Source organism: Solanum dulcamara, chromosome 4, assembly GCF_947179165.1.
Source record: "Solanum dulcamara chromosome 4, daSolDulc1.2, whole genome shotgun sequence".
In the NCBI taxonomy this organism is placed as follows: domain Eukaryota; kingdom Viridiplantae; phylum Streptophyta; class Magnoliopsida; order Solanales; family Solanaceae; genus Solanum; species Solanum dulcamara.
The window spans coordinates 80,188,452-80,210,142 of NC_077240.1; the positions used below are offsets into that span (position 1 = coordinate 80,188,452).

Below are 21,691 nucleotides of genomic sequence, written 5' to 3' on the forward strand. Positions count from 1 at the left end.
CATGTCTTTTACACTAAGTTAAATTCTTGTAATCACTAGACAGTAGTCATTATGGAGTCTTTTGATGCGCGAGATAAGGTGAGATATTTTAAGATTAAGTTTGAAATTACATTTATATTTTGTTTAGTTAAAGGTATAAATTTAATTCCAACTTGGTATTATTACTTGGTCACAAGATTATAATTTCAGGACTATATTTCCGAATAACTTTATCCGCGAACCAAACGATCCTTATATGTATATACTTCATTTTTTGGCACTTGTTAAGAATTGAAATAAAAAATATCCTTTGCTTTTACTTAATTTTTTTTTCAATTATCTTTTATATTTTATACTTAGGATTTAACATATATGTAACAGTTACATTTATAATTTATTGGGTCATTTTCGATTGTCCCTCATGCATGTAATATAATCGAGTATTATATCTTAAGATGATTAGTGTTCTCCTATTTTGACTTTTCTAGAGCTTTTGATAGCACAATTGAGACGGGTTATTTAGTTATTATTTATGAGAAATATTAAACAGGGAGATAGTTGTGCTGGTATGAATTTTCTTCTTTTTATTTTTAGCCAAGGGAAGACAAAAATAATTGAATGCAAATATCCTTTGCTTTGTCATGTTCAATTTCAATTTTCTTTTGTATTTTGTACTTAGGATTTAACAACTATATATACTGACGGTGTAAAAAACGATAGACAATATCAATGTAATTTAACTCGCATTTCTTATTTTTCAAGTTACCTATAATCATCTCTTAGGTAATTTGTGCAAAAGAATCATTTACACTGTCGATATATAAAAGTTAAAATCTTGTCATGATGAATAGTCACACTATTCATTGTGTGAAAAAAACCCCAATCCTCCTATGTATTATTCCACAAGATGAGAATAAAGTGTCTAGTTTTATGATTCAGATTATACAGAAAAGAGAGAGCACCATCATGAACATGACCCAAAAAGAGCGAAAATACATAGGTGGATCCAGAGGGGGAGGGGGAGCGGGGTGGGGGGGACTACCACAAATTATGACGTGGGCTCAACCACTTAAGCTGACCTTAGACTGGCATCGCTCCCAAGTGTAATGGATAGGAGCTGACCTTAGATTGACCATAAGCCTTCTTGATCGCCTATTGACCCCGTCCAGGTAAGTCAATAGGTGGATCGTTCTTTCTGTACCGAAATCAATTCAAACCGTCCATCTAGTGCTATTATCTAGATCAACATCAGGTTACGAAAGCACGATTCACCCAAGAAATTGTACACAAAAAGGTCACATGAAGGCAAGCTAGTGAAAATTTTCTTGATATTTCAATTTATAGAAGGATTTTAGTTGCATTTTGCTTTGTAAATATGTTGTATACAGCTTTTCTGTGGTATCTCATAGGCCAAAAACTAACGCAAAGTAAACAATAAGGACTGAGGGGTCACGCTAAACTTACCGCTAAGCTTACAAAGAATCCGAGCAATGCACCAGCTATGACTTCAACCTCTGTATGACCAACCTGTTCTTTCAATGGAGCAAAACTAGACGATGAGATTCTTCTCTCATCGGGTTTAAGCAATAAAGTAGCATTCTTCGACCTTGGTTGAAATGGACTTGATTCCTCTGATAATCGAGGATCAGATTTCTCTGTGCCTGAGGATAATTTCTCTTGTATAGAATCCGTCAAAACATTAAGTTCGTTAGTAGATGGAACTGAGTTTATTTGATTTCTGAACAAAGCTTTATTGAACGCTTTTGCATGAATGCCTACTTCCCTTCGAACTCCCTACAGAAGCAACATGTTGATGGTGAGACAAACCAGTTGTATAAAGCAAGGAAAAGGAAGAACAAAACGTTTTACTAATGCAATTTTTCAGTTAATTTTAAAGCCTAAAATGGAATTGAAATTAAACTCTGTTGCTCGGACTCTTAAAAATGTTGCAGGGTGTGTGTCATATCCTACAGAAGTAGTATATTTTTGGAGGATTCCACATGAATGCAACATCATTTTTGGGGAGTCTGAGCATAATAGATTAAGCTTGGTCTAGAATCAAAATTAGCTAGGACATCGATCAGGTGATGCGTGAAGGGTATGGTTCACGTTTTGGATGTTCGATATGGATGTGATGTAAGCTATGGATCGGATCCTTAGTCGGGACTCAGGTAGATATGATGGTGGTACAGTACCTATCATTATAGACTTTATAGTATCATATCTAGGATATGTTGGAAACTTACAGTTTGAAGTATATTTTCAATCATATAATAGCACAAAGAGAAATTTAGCCCAACTCATATAGTGTTGAGCCTTTACTAGAAATATAGATGGTTCGCATCTGTTTAGTGTGAACTTGTCTTCCTAAGTTAATATCCTTTCTTTGTCATCGAGGAGTGACCACAAAGTTATCGAAGGCAATGACGAATGCCTTCTCGAGGGAATATCAACAAACATCACTCCTGTCTCCTGCTAAATTTTACACTTTAAAGGTTTGTGATTAGGCTTGTTATGCCACATGAGACTTTAGAACGTCCAAACTCCGAAAGAAATTCTTTTTCGAAGTGAAGTTGGAAAAAAAAAAGAGGAGGGTTGCTCAAGTTTCCAACACATACCTGTGCATCATACATCACAAGGGCAGCGTAAACCACTGCTAAACCAAAAATCGAATCAGAAACCCCCCTGCATTTACCGCACTGATAGCATGTCACTCATAGCTAGACAAACCAAATAGTCATGGAAACAGAATTAAGTTGTAGTTCATGTGTAGCTTCTTCTAGGGGGGAACAGCAAAAGGAGTAAAATACCTTTCCAAGCCAAGGGCGGTGGCTGTGGCGACTACTGCCTGTCATTTGGAAGTAGATGAAATTAAACGAGACACTAGACAGAAATGCTATGTTGCTCGTGCTCTTCAAAAATGTTGTCAGGCGCGTGTTGGATCCTCCAAAAGTAATGCATTTTTGAAGGATCCGACATGAGCGTGGATGCTGGTTTTCTTCAATCCCAGGCACAACACTTTTGGAGAGTCCGAGCAACATAGTAGAATGAATAGGGCAACAAAGCTCATATTTTGTGAATCACTAAATTTTCTTTAATCGTAAACTAATCTGGGAATTATCGTAAAACATTGGTTTACGAAGTGGGTGTGCAAATGATAGGTGAGGTTATACAAGGTTGCGATTAGAAAGATAAAAATCTTACAGATGAGTGTGTGGAAGGGAAACCCCCAGCCTGAAAGGCAGTCTTGAAATTGAACTCATTGCCATAAAATAAAGATGAAGTAAAAGGCTTCATTAACTGACCAACCGCTGCGGATACAGCTGCTGCAACCAAAACCTGTGGGTTGTCTCAAACAATTCAATATCATTTAAAGGCATACCCTCATACAGCAATGTGATTTTCGGAGACAAATATCTACATATTAATGAAAATGATGTTTCAGTTTAAGAGACGTCGAGCCATTTTCTGGAACCGTGTACCAAATAAGAACTCATACACAGTTCCTAACAATGTAATTGAAGAGAAACATCGGAGAGTTCCTGCTTGACATCTGAGCTAATCGCAGACATTATGGTAAAAACATGACTTATTATCCAAAAACAAACACTAAAAGGACATCTTGCACTGTTTTATTTTGTGTTATCTCTGATAATCATGTTGTGAAAGTGACCTTTACACAAACATTAAGTCCAATTAGCCAATTGAGACATCTTTCAAGTTTCACCAAACCTAATGGATATCGAACCAATTCAGAAATCGGAACCTAAAAAGCTATTAGTGGAGTGACTAACTTTGTTATGGATAACATCAGTAATGTCTTCTATTCCAAACTCATGAAGACACAGCAACTTAGGAAAAGGTTTATTGGTCAAAGAAGAGGAAGCAAAACATCTATGTTTTTCAAGACAAGGAAGTACTAGGATTTTGTTTGTTGGGTTGTTGTAAATTGAAGTGTATTATGTCTCACCAATCACCATTAACAATGACAATCCAACTGAACTTTAGCCCAATTGATACATAAAGACACCAACTTTACAACACAGTGTAAATCCAACAATTTGAGATTCTTTTTTTTTTTAAATAACAGTTGTGTTTGGACCAGCTTGCACTCACCCGACTAATTCCACTAGTACTTGCTAGCTCCCACCAACACATGTAATGAAAAATGTCTATCCACCACACATGTAATGAAAAATGTCTATCCACCGAGACTTGGAAAAATAGGAAAAACAATCAATTTGGGATCTAATTGACAAGTTTACACACAGTATAAAAATTGACAATACCATAGGTAACAACCATCCAAACAAGTTGTAAGTTATCAAGAAAAGATTATATATTAATTTAATCATCAATCTGAAACTGACCCTCCAACTATCGCCATAAACAATGGCAACCCAACTGAACTTTAGCCCAATTGATACATAAAGACACAAACTTTACACAAAAGAACCAACAAAAGCAACCTCACAAAAAAGGAAAATATCAAGAATTGAAAAAAGATTTCAACTTTTTATCAAACCTATGAAGTCGAGTGGCTGACCTTGTTATGGATGACATCAGTAATGTCTTCTATTCCAAACCCATGAAGACACAGCAACTTAGGAAAATGTTTATAGGTCAAAGAAGAGGAAGAAAAACATCTACCATGTTTTCCAAGACAGGGAAATATTAGGATTTTCGTTGTTGGATTGTTGTAAATTGAAGTATTTTGTTTGCTGGAGAAACTTAAAGAAGCAGCAGATGGGTAGCCCCAACTCTGCAATAACATGATGTTCCTAAGAGAAGTTTCCTCCTTTTGGCTGTGTCCTGTGCTTACTTTGCTCCAACCAAATGAATTAGATGGAGTTTGTGTGAATTTACCTGTTCAACCCTGCTCATTCATTTTTTCAGTCAAGTTTATAAATGAGTCTCGTAATGCCTGGTCCTGATATTTTATGGATTATAAGAAAAATCTTACAAAAATATTTTTCGTTCATTTAATGAAAATTTCTTGAATACAATTGTAGTCAAACCTAAAAAAATAAAAGAAATTTGTATTTTAATGATTAAATAGAATTTCAAAAGCTTTTTTTTTCCTTTTTTCTATTTCTCTTTTTCCTTGTTTTTGTCCCTTTTTTTGGGGGTCACATTTTTTTTTATTCTTACATTTTTTCCCTTCTTTTCTTTCTTTTCCTTTTATTTTTTTCTCTTTTTTTTAGCTTATCTTTATTTTATTTTTTTCGTTTTTCGTTTTTTACTTTTTTTAATTATGAAATGAAATTTTTTAATCTATTTTATACATTTTGTACTTATTTTAAATGAAATGATTCCCAAATTCAAGTGCCATGGTTCAAGACAATTTTTTTTCTTATCTTACTATTTTAAATTTAACAACAATTTCTTTACGGCATATTTAATCCAAATTCACATCGAAAAGTCACATTTAAGAAAGTCCTACTAACATATATCTTTGAGAAGTCAAGAGACGACAAAAAAATTTAAGTCTATCAATCTTGTTAAGAGTCATTCCACCTTGGTAGGCAAAGAGGTTGATATTGAATGAACAATAATCTAAATTCGTATCGAAAGGTCTAATTTAAGATGATAGTACTGAACTTATGTCTTTGGAAAGTCGAGAAACAAAAAAAATATCTAAATCCAACTTGTTATGAGTCGCTCCATCTCGATAGATGTAGATGTCTATATCGAGTGAGCAATTCATATTATCTTGATTGGACGAGGACTTTTGACTATTATATTAGGAATTGGTCAATCACAACAGGTATACCAATAATTTTTTGGTTAGAAAGAGAAATCTTTGTAATAATAGAATCACTCATAAGATATGCGAGATTTTCTATCAAAAGATAAATTTATTTATAAAATTCAAATTCGAATTTTTTGATTAAAGAATGGTGAACATTTATTTTATCTATTTTTTAATAATTCATATTACATAGATCTTAAATATAAAATTTAAAAAAATAATAATCTTACCAACCGAAGTTTTTGGATCACAATCAATACAATAATGAAAGAAATCAAATTTTGCATCTAAAATCTTCAATAAAAAAATCCTCACTTTCCCATTCTTGGAAAGTGTGGACAAAAGAAAGCTTTCCTCATTTTCTCTGCAATTGCATCATGACAGATTCTCAAATTCCTTCTTCATCTCAACCCTTTCTTGAAAATGAAGAACAACCCACTACCCCTATCCCCAGCCCCATTAAAAACACCAAGAAATTAGCTCTTATCCCACTTATTTTCATTATCTTTTTTGAGGTATCTGGTGGCCCTTATGGGGCAGAAGCAGCAATTGGGGCAGCTGGACCCCTTCTTGCAATTCTTGGATTCCTGATTTTCCCATTTATTTGGAGTGTCCCTGAAGCTCTTGTAACTGCTGAACTTGCCACTACTTTCCCAGGTAATGGGGGTTTTGTCATTTGGGCTGATAAAGCTTTTGGACCCTTTTGGGGTTCTTTAATGGGTTCTTGGAAATTACTTAGTGCTGTTTGTAACTTAGCTTCTTACCCTGTTCTTTGTTTAGATTACATTAAATTGATTTACCCAATTCTTGATTCTGGTTTACCTAGGTATATTGCTATTTTTTTCATATCTATGTTCTTGTCTTTTATGAATTATTTAGGTTTGTCAATAGTTGGTTACACTGCTGTTGTTCTTGGTGTTCTTTCCCTTTGTCCCTTTTGGTTAATTACATTGTTTTCAATTCCAAAGATTGATCCTAGTAGATGGTTGAGTTTAGGCCAAAAGGGTGTCAAAAAAGATTGGAACTTGTTCTTTAATACCCTTTTTTGGAACTTGAATTTTTGGGATAATGCTAGTACTTTAGCTGGTGAAGTTGAACAACCTCAAAAGACATTTCCTAAAGCACTTTTTTCAGCTGGGATTGTTACATGTATTAGTTATGTGTTGCCACTTTTGGGCACTAGTGGTGCTGTCCCTTTGGAACAAGGTAAATGGACTGATGGCTATTTTGCTAATTTGGCTTCTATGATTGCTGGAAATTGGTTGAAATATTGGATGGAACTTGGGATTGTTCTGTCTGTGATTGGTTTGTATGAGGCTCAGTTGAGTAGTTGTGCTTACCAAATTCTTGGAATGGCTGAGATGGGGTTGTTGCCTCGGGTTTTCGGTGTAAGATCAGAATGGTTCAACACACCTTGGATTGGGATTCTTGTACCAACACTAGTAGCATTGGTTGTGTCCTACTTGACATTCACAGACATTGTGTCATCTGTGAATTTCTTGTATAGTCTCGGGATGCTTCTAGAGTTCGCGTCGTTTTTGTGGTTGAGGAGGAAAATGCCTAAAGCTAAGAGGCCATACCGAGTGCCATTGTCAATGCCAGGACTGGTGGTGATGTGCTTTGTTCCGTCTTGTTTTCTAGTTTATGTTATGGTTGTTGCTCATAGGACCGTGTATATAGTCAGTGCCTTGCTCACTGTTTTCGCTATTGCTTGGTACTTCTTCATGGAGTTTTGTAAAACCAAGATGTGGTTTGATTTTGAAATTGTTGATCAAGACAAAGTTGATGATGAGATTTTTTGATCCACCGATTTTCAAACTATGCACCAGCTGGCCCTCGAGGATTTCTTGATATAAAATAAAGAATTGTTAGTTTGATTTATTTATCATTTGTGATGTGTTTTTCTTATTGTAAAGTATTGGAAACATAAGTAATGTGATTCTTTGAACACACCTTGGATTGGAAAATTCTTGTACCAATACCAGTAGCATTGGTTGTGTCCTTCTTGACCTTTGCAGACATCGCGTTGTTTGTGAATTTCTTGTATAGTCTTGGGATGCTGCTAGAGTTTCACGTCGTTTTTGTGGTTGAGGAGGAAAATGCCTAACGCTAAGAGGTCGTCCCAAGTGCCATTGTCAATGCCAGGGGTTGGTGGTGATGTGCTTCGTTTCGTCTTGTTTTCTAGTTTCGTCCCAAGTGCCATTGTCAAATCGATGAAGTTGTGTAAAACCAAGATGTGGTTTGGTTTTACAAAGTTCTCAAGATAAGGTTGATGATGAGATTTTTTAATCCATCAAGTTTTGAACTGTGCACCAGTTGGCCCACAGAGGATTTTTTCTTGATCATATCATCTCATATATATATATATATATATATATATATTATACTAAAAAAAGGGAAGAATGTTAGGGAAAAGTTAGATTACGGTTTTACCCCTACATTAAATTTTAAATGTTATAAACTATTTAATAAATTAAATATTAAATAAGAAATCATCATATTAGTACATGTATCAACCACCATAAAGTCTCTTGAATATGTATTCTTTGTATTAATTCCATGCTGAGTAAATTCATGAATATTTTGTTTTGTTCATCTTCCAATTGGAAATATGAATGGTTATATTTGGTCTTCACAAAAAGAAAAAAAATAATACATATCTACATTATATTCTTTTATATATATATATAAATATTTATGTTTGGCCTTCACAAAAAGAAAAAAACAATACATATCTATATTATATTTTTTATATATATATAAATATTTGTATTAATGTGAAGTACATTACATAAATTTTATTTTCACTAACTCTCCATTTTGTAAATATATGTAACTCCCACTAATAATTATATTCATTATGTTTTTTACTCTCACCTCTCATCCATGATCTCAAATGGATTAATGTCATATTCATGATAACTCTTTGTGTTCCTCAATTCTATTCTATAAATAGAGACATCTGACACAATATTGTACACATTTAAAACAATTGAAAAAATATATGAGAAAATCTCTGCCCTCTCTTCTCTTGTCTCTTTTTATTTGTTTAGTATAAAAAAAATTGTTAGTTTAATTTTCATGTATTATTTTTGATGTCTTTCCTTAGTGTAAATTAGTGGAAACATGTAAAAATATAATTTTTTCGTAATTTGAGTTGAAGATTTGCTTTTTTGATTTATATATTTAGAAGTTGAAGACAATATTAGTCAAAATATAATTTTTTTTTATATAGAAAAAAGCCACTAACCACCCCTTTCCCACCAAAAAAATAAAAAAGGCATGCATCAACAACGTGCTTCATTCAACTTTTTTGCTACCTACCAATTTTTCAAACTCTATAAACAAGAAGGGTATTATAAGGCAACCACCATATTTTCCTCCGTCCAACACCGTCAACTACCGCGAAAATGGACGTAAAAATCGAGGAAACAACCGTAATTCACCCGTCAACGCCCCCTTTCACCCACGACCACATCTTTTCTCTGTCCCACCTAGACACTGATATAAACCTCCATGTCACATTTCGGTACCTTCGGGTCTACGTTAACGACCCGAAAAACCAACCCGACCCATTTCATGTTGTCACGTCCTCTCTCTCATCTGCCCTCGTCCACTACTATCACTACACCGGTAGCCTTGTTCGTCGTGAAGATGATGATCGCTTGGAGCTCCACTACCAGGCTGGCAGTGGGGTCCAGGTGACACATGCCGTGGTGGATTGTACCTTGAGTGAAATTAACTACCTTGATGATCACCCGGATGTGAATTTCGTTGAAAAGTTGGTACCTGACCCGAGAGGGGAGGATGTTTTGACCCGACCCTTTATTCTCCAAGTGACTCAGTTCAAGTGTGGCGGGTGGGTTCTTGGAGCCGCGATCCATCACTCTTTGTGTGACGGACTTGGTGCGACCCTTTTTTTCAATGCGATGGCAGAGCTGGCTCGTGGGGCAGATCGAGTCAAGTTCGAACCAGTCTGGGACCGATCGAGTTTGCTCGAACCTAGGAACCCGCCCCGAGTCGAGTTCCCATTTCATGAGTTCCTTAGTTTGGATAAAAACTCTTTGCCTTACATGGAATCGAGTAAACCGGCGGTTCGAGAGTGTTTTAAGGTGAAGGATGAGTGGTTGGACCGGCTTAAGGGTTTTTTACATGAACAATCCGGTTCAAATTATACTACTTTTGAAGCATTGGGAGCTTTTATATGGAGAGCAAGGTATGTATATATATATATATACAAAAGTACATAAAAATATAACATAATATGTCATATTGAATTCAAAGAAAACTTACATGCTATAGTAAAGTAATGTTATATACAAAGTGATTATTATAGAAAGATCTGACTAATATATGACCGTTGTGAATACAGGGTGAAGGCTAGTATAATTCCAAGTGAAGAAAAAGTGAAATTTGCATATGCAACAAATATAAGAAGAATAACAAAACCAAAATTGCCCTTTGGCTATTGGGGAAATGGATGTGTTCCAATGTATGTTCAATTCCTTGCAAAAGAACTTGTAAATCAACCATTGTCAAAAACTGCAGATTCAATCAAGAACAGTAAATTCAACACGACCGATGAGTACGTAAGATCGTTCATAGATTTCCAAGAGCTTCATTACCGTGAAGGGATCACGGCAGGTAATTTTTTAGCATTGAACTCATCGTACTTTTGAAATTTTGATATTTGTTAAAAGGAGAATTTGAAAATTTAATCCCTCCAATATTGATAAAATTGCATTTTGGTCCTTATAATTTAACCTTCAATTATTTGAAATATACATTTCTTATCCCTTACAATGCTATATATATATATATATTTTTATTGGAAACTAGTAATAACATACAAATTAGTTATTTCGATTGAGCATCCAATCTTAGGTAGTAATGTTGGTTGCCAAAAATACTGAATTTAGTTGAATGCACTCACTAACCGTCACTGATATTTAGATCGGTTGACGAAAAATACTGTATTCAGTTAAATTCGTTAACTAAATTCTGAATCTGTCTGTAGGTAACAAGGTGAGTGGTTTCACTGATTGGAGACATTTGGGACATGCAACTGTTGATTTTGGATGGGGTGGTCCAGTGACTGTTTTCCCACTTTCTAGGCACTTAGTTGGGAGTATTGAGCCTTGTTTTTTCTTGCCTTATTCTTCTGCTCATGAAGGGAAAAAAGATGGATTCAAAGTTTTGGTGTATTTACAAGAAGCAGCAATGGTTGATTTCAAAAAAGAGATGGAGAAATTGGAACATATTGGTCTTTCTTGATTTTAGTAATTTGAGATTTTTTTAGGGGGTTGTGGGGGGGGGGGGGGGGGAGTGCAAGACCTCGTATGAAAAGACAAAAGCTGACATTAATTTATAAATTCAAGATCAACACAAACATCTGTCTGAACAGTGGGTGGGGGAGTTAATTATGTGATTCTATTTTATGAATGTAAGATAGTAAGAGAAATGAAGAATGATCATCAAATAAAAGAAATGAAAAAATTATGAGGATTAAGATGATTTTAATTTTGTTTGTTGCTATGAAACAAAGTTACAAACCTTAATTTCTTGTTGCTTCTTAATTTTAAAAGGGATTAATTAAGTTTATATGTGTACAAGCTAAGAAAAAGAAGAGAGTTTATGTTTTATGCATTAACGACGTAAAAAATATTTAAATATTCATGTTAGTTATAAGGTAGTAACAAGTAAATTTTTATGGTTATACATGATTTCACAACCTGGTAGAAATGATATTATAACATCTATTGTCAATGTTAAATTTTAGATTGTACACAAGTATGACTCAATATATCGACTGATATATGATAGTAAAAGACATTTTGAACGTCATTATGATATAAATCGACAATTATCTTGGAAGATGAAATCGGAGGACTCTATGTGAAAAAGTTCAAGATTGATGCAAGAATTCACATTTACGAACTATCAATTTTAATTTTGAAAAACGAGGTAACCATTATAGGAACTATTAACATTATCTTATAAGCTATATAGACATTTAAAAACGAATCATGTTTTTTATTTGATTGAGTATATATTAACTAAACAAACTATATTCTTTCATGTCTTTCCCTAATATTTGCCATCTTTCAATATAATGTGTTTACATCTCTGTCTTTCGGAAACAGTCTCTCTACCTCCACGAAGTAGTGGTAAGATCTGCGTATATTCTATCCTCCCGAGACCCCACTTGTGGAATTCACTGGGTATGTTGTTGTTGTTTCAATATAATGCATAGTAGAAAAATGTCTTACTATGGTTTGGAAATTAAAATATAAAAAAACATTAATTAGTTCTAATTGAACTCTTTTATTGGTCCATTGCCTAGAATCATATATGTCATATATGTTTTTAAGAATGTAATTATCATCATTTATTTATAAGGAATGAATTCAGCTGATTAGATCAAAAGGAGGTTGATACAATGAGCCAAAATGTTGAAGATCTCAACATCTTACATAAATATTATATATAAAAAATACATATTATAAATTATTAGTACAAAAGATCACACAACAAGAAAAATCAGCCCTTTGGGGAAACACACATAAAAATTTAGCAGTTGAAATGGAATTGCTCCAATTAGGAGGAAGGAAATGATTTAAGAGAAATAAATGGTTGAAGTGAATGGTTTGATCAATATATCTTTCTAGTAGGCTGCTGGTGGTGGAGGTGAGTATGACGGTGGTTGTTCATAGGATTTCGGTGGAGGTGGTGAGTTGTAAGTTGTAGGTGATTGTTCGTTGTATTCTGGTGGAGGTGGAGGGGATTTATAGGAAGTTGTAGTTTCTTTGTAGTATGGTGGAGGTGGAGGGGATTTATAGGAAGTTGTAGATTCTTTGTAGTATGGTGGAGGTGGAGGTGATTTATAGGAAGGGGTAGATTTTTTGTAGTATGGTGGAGGTGGAGGTGATTTATAGAAAGGGGTAGATTCTTTGTAGTATGGTGGAGGTGGAGGTGATTTATAGGAAGGTGTAGATTCTTTGTAGTATGGGGGAGGGGGAGGGGATTTATAGGAAGGGGTAGATTCTTTATAGTACGGGGGAGGTGGAGGTGATTTATAGGAAGGCATAGATTCTTTGTAGTATGTTGGAGGGGGAGGAGATTTATAAGAAGGGGTAGATTCTTTGTAGTACGGTGGAGGGGGAGGGGACTTGTAGTAAGAAGGTGATTTCTCGTAGTAAGTTGGTGGTGGTGGAGGAGACTTGTAGTAAACTGGTGACTTGTAATATTTTGGTGGTGACGGTGACTTATAGTATTTAGAAGGAGTAGGTGACTTGTAGTAATAGTGCGTCGATGGAGTAGGCGACTTGTAGTAATTTGCAGGCGATGGCAATTTATAGTACTTTGCAGGTGATGGTGACTTGTAGTAGTACTTTGAAGGAGATGGCGACTTGTAGTAGTTCTTTGAAGGGGCAGGTACCTTATAGTACTTCTTTGAAGGAGCTGGTGACTTGTAGTACTTCACTACCACCGGTGCCTTGTGGTACTTCTTTGAAGGAGCATGTGACTTGTAATACTTTGCTACAATAGGTGTCTTATAATAGTGTTTTAAAGGAGCATGTGACTTGTAATATTTCCCTACAATAGGTGACTTGTAGTAGTGCTTAGAAGGAGCATGTGACTTATAATAGTAATGCGATGGAGAATGTTCAATATGTTTTTCTGGTTTCTTGTAGTATGGAGATGGTGATTTGTAATCTTTCTTAGCGTTGTAAGATGGTAAATGAGAAGTATATTCATAAGAGTAATCAGCAATAACACTTCTAGCTATAAAGCAAATTGCCAAAGCAAATGCAAGTAGAGGCCATTGCCCCAAATTCCCAAAGCTTCTCATTTTGATTTTTGGAGGAAAAAAAGGATAGAACTAAGACTTGTGTTGCATAGTTGAGTTAGGATCTTTGGTTTTTATAGTAGCAAAGTAACATCCTTCTTGAAATTAATTTAATGGCTTCATGGTTAGCCACTAAGATCATAGCAAAGTCCAAATAAAGACTTGTTTAATTAAATTAGTGGCAAGCATTTTTTGTTTCTGGTGATAGAAAAAATAATGTGCAAGTGTGTTAATTTAGAAATATAGTAATGACGATTTGTAATTCCATAGCAAGAATATATAAGTTGACTTGTAAAAATAATTATGGTATGTTGATCATAATTAAATCACGTAATTAAGGCGAAATTAACTCATTAGGAACTCACCAGCTTGGACGTTGCATTGTATGGGGCTCTAGTTGTTAATCCGGGAAGAAACGGGTCGCGGGTCAGGATTTTTTCTAATTAAATAAATAATATTAATTAATTAAAAATTTAAAGAAAATTTGGTCCAAAAAGATTATCAATCAATCATATCAAATGACCAAATCCGAAGCCGAGCCGAGCGAGCGACGACGACGACGGCACGAGGGGAGACCCTCTTCTTGACCCTTTAGCAACATGAAGGAGTGCTTCTATTTTTAAATAGGAGACTTTTCATTTCCACCACCTATGTGAGACCAAAGCTTATTTAATAAAATAAGAGAGAACATATCATTTCCTCTCCACTTCTTTTTCCCTCAATTTCCCATTCAACCTATCAATTAAACCCAACACTAGTCTCGTGAAATCAACACTTTATTATGCGTTCAACACTCAATACACGGGGCTTGTTTCATTATTCTTGTGCAATTGAGTGTAATTAGCCTTGTAAATCGAAAACAATTCTTTAGTAGTCTCTATATCTTCAAAAGTCATCATTATTGAAGTTGAGAAAATTGAAACTAAAAATTAGAGGTCCTTGTTATACCTTATACTCTACTCTAAGAACGTTATGATCATTGTGAGTTTAATTTGATGAAAAATTTCATAAGATTTTTTTTTTTTGATATTTTAACTTTTTCAAGATCTCCATAATTTTTTCTTCTAATTCTTATTTTTTTACACTTATTTGTATCGAGTATTTACATCAGATCAATGAATGTCGATTGTGTATGAATATACAATAACATCATTTGATCATACTTAATTGAGTAAGATTCCAATGCGGATAAGTATTTACCTGACTATATTATCCTTGTTTCCTTGGGAATATGGAAACTAGAAGTGTTAGGGAATAACAAATTGGAAATAATCATATCTAATGATTCCTCTTTTATTGAAGAAATGATATTGTGAGGTATTGTTAATCTATTAACTTTTTGGAAGCACACAATGTTGGGATTGTATTATGTAAGTGTAACTATTCCTATAAGGCTAAATATCCTTTTTAATTAATATTTATTTTATCTAAAACTTAGTTGCATCTGAAGCATCAAGAAATTTAATTGTGGAAATTAAAGTGTTGTCTCCAAATGCTGGATGATTTTTTTTTCATCTGTCTAAGACTTGATGGAGTAAAGTTACCTGGTACTTATATATATTGGTGGGAGCTAGATAGCAAGTACATGATGGAATAGTTGCGGTTCAGACACAACTCGTTTAATTAAAGAGAGAGATTCAAATAATGATATTAAGAAAATGTGTCTTTAATTCATTTATTTCTCAAGAGGAACATATGACATTTTATTTCCTTTTCATAGTCGTATATTAGCATTTCTACTTATGCTAACTTTTTCACGTTTTACTTTATTTTAAAATTTTACAATCTTAATGTGTTTTAGGCGCTGTAGTTGAATCGTATACCGTAATATTGGATTTTGTTAATTTATAAATCATTTTAGTAGATTTTACCAATTTTTTTAGTAGATAGGATACAAACTATTATAGGGAAGAAAGTCTCTAAAGACAATACCACTTTATTTCAACTAACAATTCAGATTACACAAAGAAGACAAGTTAAGTAGCAAATTATTAATCTTGATACAATGAGGAAAACTTACTTAATTCTCAAGTAATACATAATACAAATCATAAGAACAAAACAATATCGAACACAGAATAAAAAAAGTCGATCATTTCGACAAACATTCGTTAAGTTTTGGAAGATAAAATTGAATCAAAATAGGATGTAAAAGTCATGGAAACGATAGAGTTATTGAATATTTAGTAGTATGTCGGTGGGGGAGATGCTGGTGGGGGTGGAGGTGAAGCATAGGTGACAGATTGCTCGTACTTCTGAGGTGGTGGAGGTGAGGCATAGGTGGGAGTTTGCTTGTAATAGGTTGGTGATGGTGGAGGTGGTGAGTTATAGGTTGTAGGTGATTTCTCATAGTACTTTGGTGGAGGTGGAGGAGATTTATAGGAAGGCGTAGAATCTTCGTAGTATGGTGGAGGGGGAGGAGATTTATAGGAAGGTGTAGATTCTTTGTAGTATGGTGGAGGGGGAGGGGATTTATAGGAAGGCGTAGATTCTTTGTAGTATGGTGGAGGTGGAGGGGATTTATAAGAAGGGGTAGATTCTTTGTAGTATGGTGGAGGTGGAGGAGATTTATAGGAAGGCGTAGAATCTTCGTAGTATGGTGGAGGGGGAGGAGATTTATAGGAAGGTGTAGATTCTTTGTAGTATGGTGGAGGTGGAGGGGATTTATAGGAAGGCGTAGATTCTTTGTAGTATGGAGGAGGGGAAGGGGACTTGTAAGAAGGGGTAGATTCTTTGTAGTATGGTGGAGGTGGAGGGGATTTATAAGAAGGGGTAGATTCTTTGTAGTATGGTGGAGGTGGAGGAGATTTATAGGAAGGCGTAGAATCTTCGTAGTATGGTGGAGGGGGAGGAGATTTATAGGAAGGTGTAGATTCTTTGTAGTATGGTGGAGGTGGAGGGGATTTATAGGAAGGCGTAGATTCTTTGTAGTATGGAGGAGGGGAAGGGGACTTGTAAGAAGGGGTAGATTCTTTGTAGTATGGTGGAGGTGGAGGGGAGTTGTAGTAAGAAGGTGATTTTTCATAATAAGTTGGTGGTGGTGGAGGAGACTTGTAGTAAACTTGTGACTTGTAATATTTTGGTGGTGGTGGTGATTTATAGTATTTAGAAGGAGTAGGTGATTTGTAATATTTTGATGGGGATGGTGACTTGTAGTAATAGTGCGTTGATGGAGTAGGCGACTTGTAGTACTTTGCAGGCGATTTGTAGTACTTTGCAGGTGATGGTGACTTGTAGTAGTACTTTGAAGGAGCTGACGACTTGTAGTACTTCTTTGAAGGAGCAGGTGACTTGTAGTACTTCACTGCCACCGGTGCCTTGTAGTAGTGTTTCGAAGGAGAAGGTGACTTGTAATACTTTGCTACAATAGGTGTCTTATAATAGTGTTTTAAAGGAGCATGTGACTTGTAATATTTTCCTACAACAGGTGACTTGTAGTAGTGCTTAGAAGGAGCATGTGACTTATAATACTTCGCTACAATAGGTACCTTGTAGTAGTGTTTTGAAGGAGCATGTGACTTGTAGTAGTAATGCGATGGAGACTGTTCAACATGTTTTTCTGGTTTCTTGTAGTATGGAGATGGTGATTTGTAGTCTTTCTTAGAGTTGTAAGATGGTGAATGAGAACTATAGCCATAAGAGTAATCAGCAACAACAGTGCTAGCTACAAAGCAAAATACCAAAGCAAATGCAAGTAGAGGCCATTGCCCACAATTTCCAAAGCTTCTCATTTTGATTTTTGGAGAAAAAAAGGATAGAACTAAGACTTGTGTTGCATAGTTGAGTTGGGATCTTTGGTTTTTATAGTAGCAAAGTAACATCCTTCTTGAAGTTAATGTAATGACTTCATGGTTAGCCACTAAGATCATAGCAAAGTCTAAATAAATATTAGTTTAGTTTAATTAGTGGGAAGCATTTCTTTTTGGTGATTGAAAAACAATTTGCAAGTGGGCTAATTTAGAAAGAATATATAAGTTGACTTATACATTGAACATGAAGTTAAAAAACAAGAAGGCAGAAAGAAAGATATACACACACTAGATTATACCTTAAATAACTTATTAATGTGAATTATTTTCTATGAAAAACATTTTCCTTCATACCAAACACACCGTAAGACTCGTTAGGCACTCACCTTGGATGAGGCATTGCTAGTAAAACAGTTCGAGGCAGACGTGTGGGGCTCTTGTCTCGCAAAATCAACACTTCAAGAATGCGTTTAGCGCGCAAGGTTGGGGCTTGTCCCATTATTTTTGTAATAGAGTTTAATTGGCCTTGTAAATCAAACAAAAAAAATCTTTAGTAATCTTTATATCTTCAAAATCCATCTTTGTTGAAGTTGAAAACATTGAAACTAAAAATTAGAGGCCCTTGTATATCTTGTAGTCTACTCTAAGAAAGTTATGATTGTGAGTATAATTTGATGGAACTGATATTGTGACCCGAACCTTTGACCTATAGGTCAAAATGAAAACTAGAAGTGCTAGGGAGTAACAACTTAGAAATAATCGTATCTAGTGATTACGCTTTTATTGAAGAAGCATAGCATATATTGTGATATATTTGTTATCTATTAATTAATTTGTTGGAAGCACACAATGTTGTGAGTTGTATTATGTAAGTGTAACTATTCCTATAAGGCTAAGATCTTTTTTTCTTCTTCTTGCAGAGCGATGTATCAAAAAAAGAGGCGACTACTTTACTTAAGCAATTTTCTTATTATCTAAAACTCAAGCAAGAAATTCAATTATGGAAAAAGTTGTCTTCAAACTCTAAATGATTTTTTCCCCATTTGTCTAAGCTTTGATGGAATAAAGTTACTTGGTACTTGAATTGCTTGGTGAAATAGTTGTGGTACACACAAGTTGATCCAGATACACTCGTTTAATTAAAGAGAGTTTCAAATAATAATATTAAGAAAATTATTCTTGATTCATTTATTTCTCTAGAGGTACACATGACATTTTGTTTCCAAGATTTTTTTTTCCTTCTTATCTTTGGATTGTTAAAGACATTGTGGTTAATTTGTATATCAGGATAATATATAAAGTTGATTGTACACATCATAGTTATATTAAAATTTTAGAACTTATGCTACCTTTTTCATGTTTTACTTTATTTTAAAATTTTACGATCTAATGTATTTATTTTTATTTTATATTATTTGTGAATTTCTAAAAAAAATAGTAATTTGGTTACAAACTAATATATGGAAGAAATTCTGTAGAGACGATGCCACCTCAATTCAATTAACAATTTGGATACAATATTACACGAAAGAAGAGAAGATAAGTAACAAACTATTAATCTTGATACAATGAGGAAAACATACTTAATTCTCAAGTAATACATAGTACAAAATAATTAGAACAAAACAATATCGAACATACAATAAGCATAGTCGATCATTTCGACAAGCATACATTAAATTTGGAAGAGGAAATGGAATCAAAATAGGATGTAAAAGTCATGGAAATGATAGAGTTATTGAATGTTTAGTAGTACGTCGGTGGGGGGGATGCTGGTGGGGGTGGAGGTGAAGCATAGATGATAGATTGCTCGTACTTTTGAGGTGGTGGAGGTGAGGCATAGGTTGGAGTTTGCTTGTAATAGGTTGGTGGTGGTGGAGGTGGTGAGTTATAGATTGTAGGCGATTGTTCATAGTACTTTGGTGGAGGTGGAGGAGATTTATAGGAAGGCGTAGATTCTTTGTAGTATGGTGGAGGGGGAGGGGATTTATAGGAAGGGGTTGATTCTTTGTAGTATGGTGGAGGGGGAGGGGATTTGTAGGAAGGCGTAGATTCTTTGTAGTATGGGGGAGGGGATTTATAGGAAGGGGTAGATTCTTTGTAGTATGGTGGAGGGGGAGGGGATTTGTAGGAAGGAGTAGATTCTTTGTAGTATGGGGGAGGAGGAGGGGACGTGTAGGAAGAAGGAGATTTCTCATAATAAGCTGGCGGTGGTGGTGGAGACTTGTAATAAACTGGTGACTTATAGTATTTTGGTGGTGGTGGTGATTTATAGTATTTAAGAGTGGGTGATTTGTAATATTTTGTTGGAGATGGTGACTTATAGTAATAGTGCGTCGATGGAGCAGGCGACTTGTAGTATTTTGCTGGTGATGGAGATTTGTAGTACTTTGTAGGTGATGGTGACTTATAGTAATGCTTTGAAGGGGCAGGCGACTTGTAATAGTTCTTTGAAGGGGCGGGTGACTTGTAGTACTTCTTTGAAGGTGCAGGGGCCTTGTAGTACTTCTTTGAAGGACCTGGCGACTTGTAGTACTTCTTTGAAGGAGCTGGTGATTTGTAATACTTCACTGCTACTGGTGATTTGTAGTAATGCTTTGAAGGAGTAGGGGACTTGTAATAGTCGTGCTTGGAAGGCACCGGTGACTTGTAATAGTGTGATGGAGAATGTTCAGCATGTTTCTCCGATTTCTTGTAGTATGGACTGGGTACATGATAATTGGATGGCGATGGTGATTTGTAGTACTTCTTAGAGTTGTAAGAAGGTGAGGGAGAAGTATAGCCATAAGAGTAATCAGCAACAACAGTGCTGGCTACAAAGCAAATTGCTAAAGTAGCAACAAGCAAATAACCAAAGCTTCTCATTTTTATTGTGAAGAGAAGGATGAAACTAAAACTTGTGTTGTATAGTTGAGTAGGGATCTCCGGTTTTTATAGTAGCAAAGTGACATCCTACATGAAAATAAATGTAATGGCTTCATGGTTAGCCACTAAGATGATAGCAAAGTCAAAATAAAGACTAGGTTAGTACTTAGTGGGAAGCATTTATCCATGACTTCTTTCTTTAAGAAAAAGAATTCTCATGATGAACAAATAATTTAGGAACAAAAAATGAAAAATGAAAAGAATTTTTTTTTAAAAGAAAAAAAAAAGAAGAGAAGAAGAGGAATGCCACAACTGCCATCCCAATGGCAAAGTAAAAGAATGACAATTTGAAAAGGGGAATGGGGCAGTTCTTTCTTCTTTTTCCAGAACAAGAATCTATAAGTTGGCTTTACTATTGAGCAGTAGATAAACATACCAGATTACACATTATATAATATATTCATCCGAGGGGCGAGGACCACGTATGAAAGGCAAACTTGAGACTCGTCTAGAGATGAGGTACTTTGGGACAGACATAGAGGTAATTGTCTCGTGAGACTCACACCTCAAGTACAATGGAAGAATCAGAATTTTCATTAAGGGGTTCAAAATATAAAAACATCCGCCCCTACCCCCGCACAGGTTGAAGTCTCTATCTACGATCAGATCCTTTCTGAACTCCCGATTTTCTTCATTGGATAGTGGTGCTACATGGAGTTAGGAAGAAGAAAACAAACGAATCAAATGAACCTCCGGACCCTTACTAGCTCTGGCCCTGCTCAAGTATCCACATGTACACCTGAGATGCCCCCAAGGCCAACGCACGAGCTCATCCCAATAGTTCATTTGCAATCTTATGTAATTAGTCTTATGAACCCCAAAAAAATCTTTTATCAAAACCTTCACTCCTCAAAGCCGTGCTTTATTTATCACAAAACAAAGGTTGAGAAAATTGCAACTAAGAAAATTAGAGTCAAATGTCACATATTCTTCGTTAAGAACGCTAACGACAGTGAGGTTTCACAGAACTATTTGAAAAATCTTGATGTTTTAATTTTTTTCCCAAGCTTCAAGACTCTATATTTTCCTCGTCAAATCTGTTATGAGTCAGCCCCAGCCCAATAGTGATAGTTCCAGCCCAATATTAATACCAACAAGGATATCACACAATAGATATTGGGCCAAGTAAAAGCATAGGGCCAGGCCTTCACAAAGGATAATTTGGGACCCAGGTTAAGGGTATCGTTGATGGTTGTTAAATAGAAAAGGGCATCACAATCAAAGGTTATTGTAAATTATGAACAAAGTCATTTCTGTAACTCTCATCCCAATTCTAAAGTCTAAGCTTCTCATCTCCATTCTTGTCTCTATCTTTAGTTACTTGTTATTTTAATATTTCCATTGTAATTCAGTAGTTTGAGTATTACAATTAGGATCTTAAAGTTATAATCGTGTTCCAGTTCTCCTATTGATATAGTGAAGAATTCGGGCTTGTAG

At 35.0% G+C, this 21,691-nt stretch overlaps 6 protein-coding genes and 1 non-coding gene across 7 annotated transcripts; 2 read left to right on the forward strand and 5 right to left on the reverse strand.

Moving 5' to 3' along the window:
* Nucleotides 1-1,002: 1,002 nt before the first annotated feature.
* On the reverse strand, nt 1,003-1,156 carry LOC129888108 (U1 spliceosomal RNA). The gene has a single exon (XR_008766538.1). It is a non-coding gene; the product is annotated as a U1 spliceosomal RNA (small nuclear RNA).
* A 134-nt stretch (nt 1,157-1,290) lies between these two features.
* Nucleotides 1,291-4,902, reverse strand: LOC129887830 (uncharacterized). Its single transcript, XM_055963061.1, has 5 exons — nt 4,526-4,902; nt 3,184-3,318; nt 2,790-2,827; nt 2,598-2,664; nt 1,291-1,773 (listed from the first exon to the last, which is right to left on the reverse strand). The coding sequence occupies exons 1-5, from the start codon at nt 4,751-4,753 to the stop codon at nt 1,429-1,431; spliced, it is 813 nt and encodes a 270-aa protein (XP_055819036.1). The 5' UTR covers nt 4,754-4,902; the 3' UTR covers nt 1,291-1,428.
* A 1,044-nt stretch (nt 4,903-5,946) lies between these two features.
* Nucleotides 5,947-7,681, forward strand: LOC129887831 (probable polyamine transporter At3g13620). The gene has a single exon (XM_055963062.1). It carries the CDS (start codon nt 6,109-6,111, stop codon nt 7,531-7,533), a length of 1,425 nt encoding a protein of 474 aa, XP_055819037.1. The 5' UTR covers nt 5,947-6,108; the 3' UTR covers nt 7,534-7,681.
* A 1,184-nt stretch (nt 7,682-8,865) lies between these two features.
* Nucleotides 8,866-11,230, forward strand: LOC129887832 (fatty alcohol:caffeoyl-CoA acyltransferase-like). The gene is made up of 3 exons (XM_055963063.1): nt 8,866-9,947; nt 10,104-10,375; nt 10,749-11,230. The coding sequence occupies exons 1-3, from the start codon at nt 9,142-9,144 to the stop codon at nt 11,003-11,005; spliced, it is 1,335 nt and encodes a 444-aa protein (XP_055819038.1). The 5' UTR covers nt 8,866-9,141; the 3' UTR covers nt 11,006-11,230.
* Nucleotides 11,231-12,321: 1,091 nt separating this feature from the next.
* Nucleotides 12,322-13,583, reverse strand: LOC129885180 (extensin-2-like). The gene has a single exon (XM_055959377.1). The coding sequence runs from the start codon at nt 13,581-13,583 to the stop codon at nt 12,396-12,398; it is 1,188 nt and encodes a 395-aa protein (XP_055815352.1). The 3' UTR covers nt 12,322-12,395.
* A 2,180-nt stretch (nt 13,584-15,763) lies between these two features.
* On the reverse strand, nt 15,764-17,311 carry LOC129884405 (extensin-2-like). The gene has a single exon (XM_055958709.1). It carries the CDS (start codon nt 17,309-17,311, stop codon nt 15,764-15,766), a length of 1,548 nt encoding a protein of 515 aa, XP_055814684.1.
* Nucleotides 17,312-19,001: 1,690 nt separating this feature from the next.
* Nucleotides 19,002-20,252, reverse strand: LOC129885181 (extensin-2-like). Its single transcript, XM_055959378.1, has one exon. It carries the CDS (start codon nt 20,192-20,194, stop codon nt 19,076-19,078), a length of 1,119 nt encoding a protein of 372 aa, XP_055815353.1. The 5' UTR covers nt 20,195-20,252; the 3' UTR covers nt 19,002-19,075.
* Nucleotides 20,253-21,691: the final 1,439 nt, after the last annotated feature.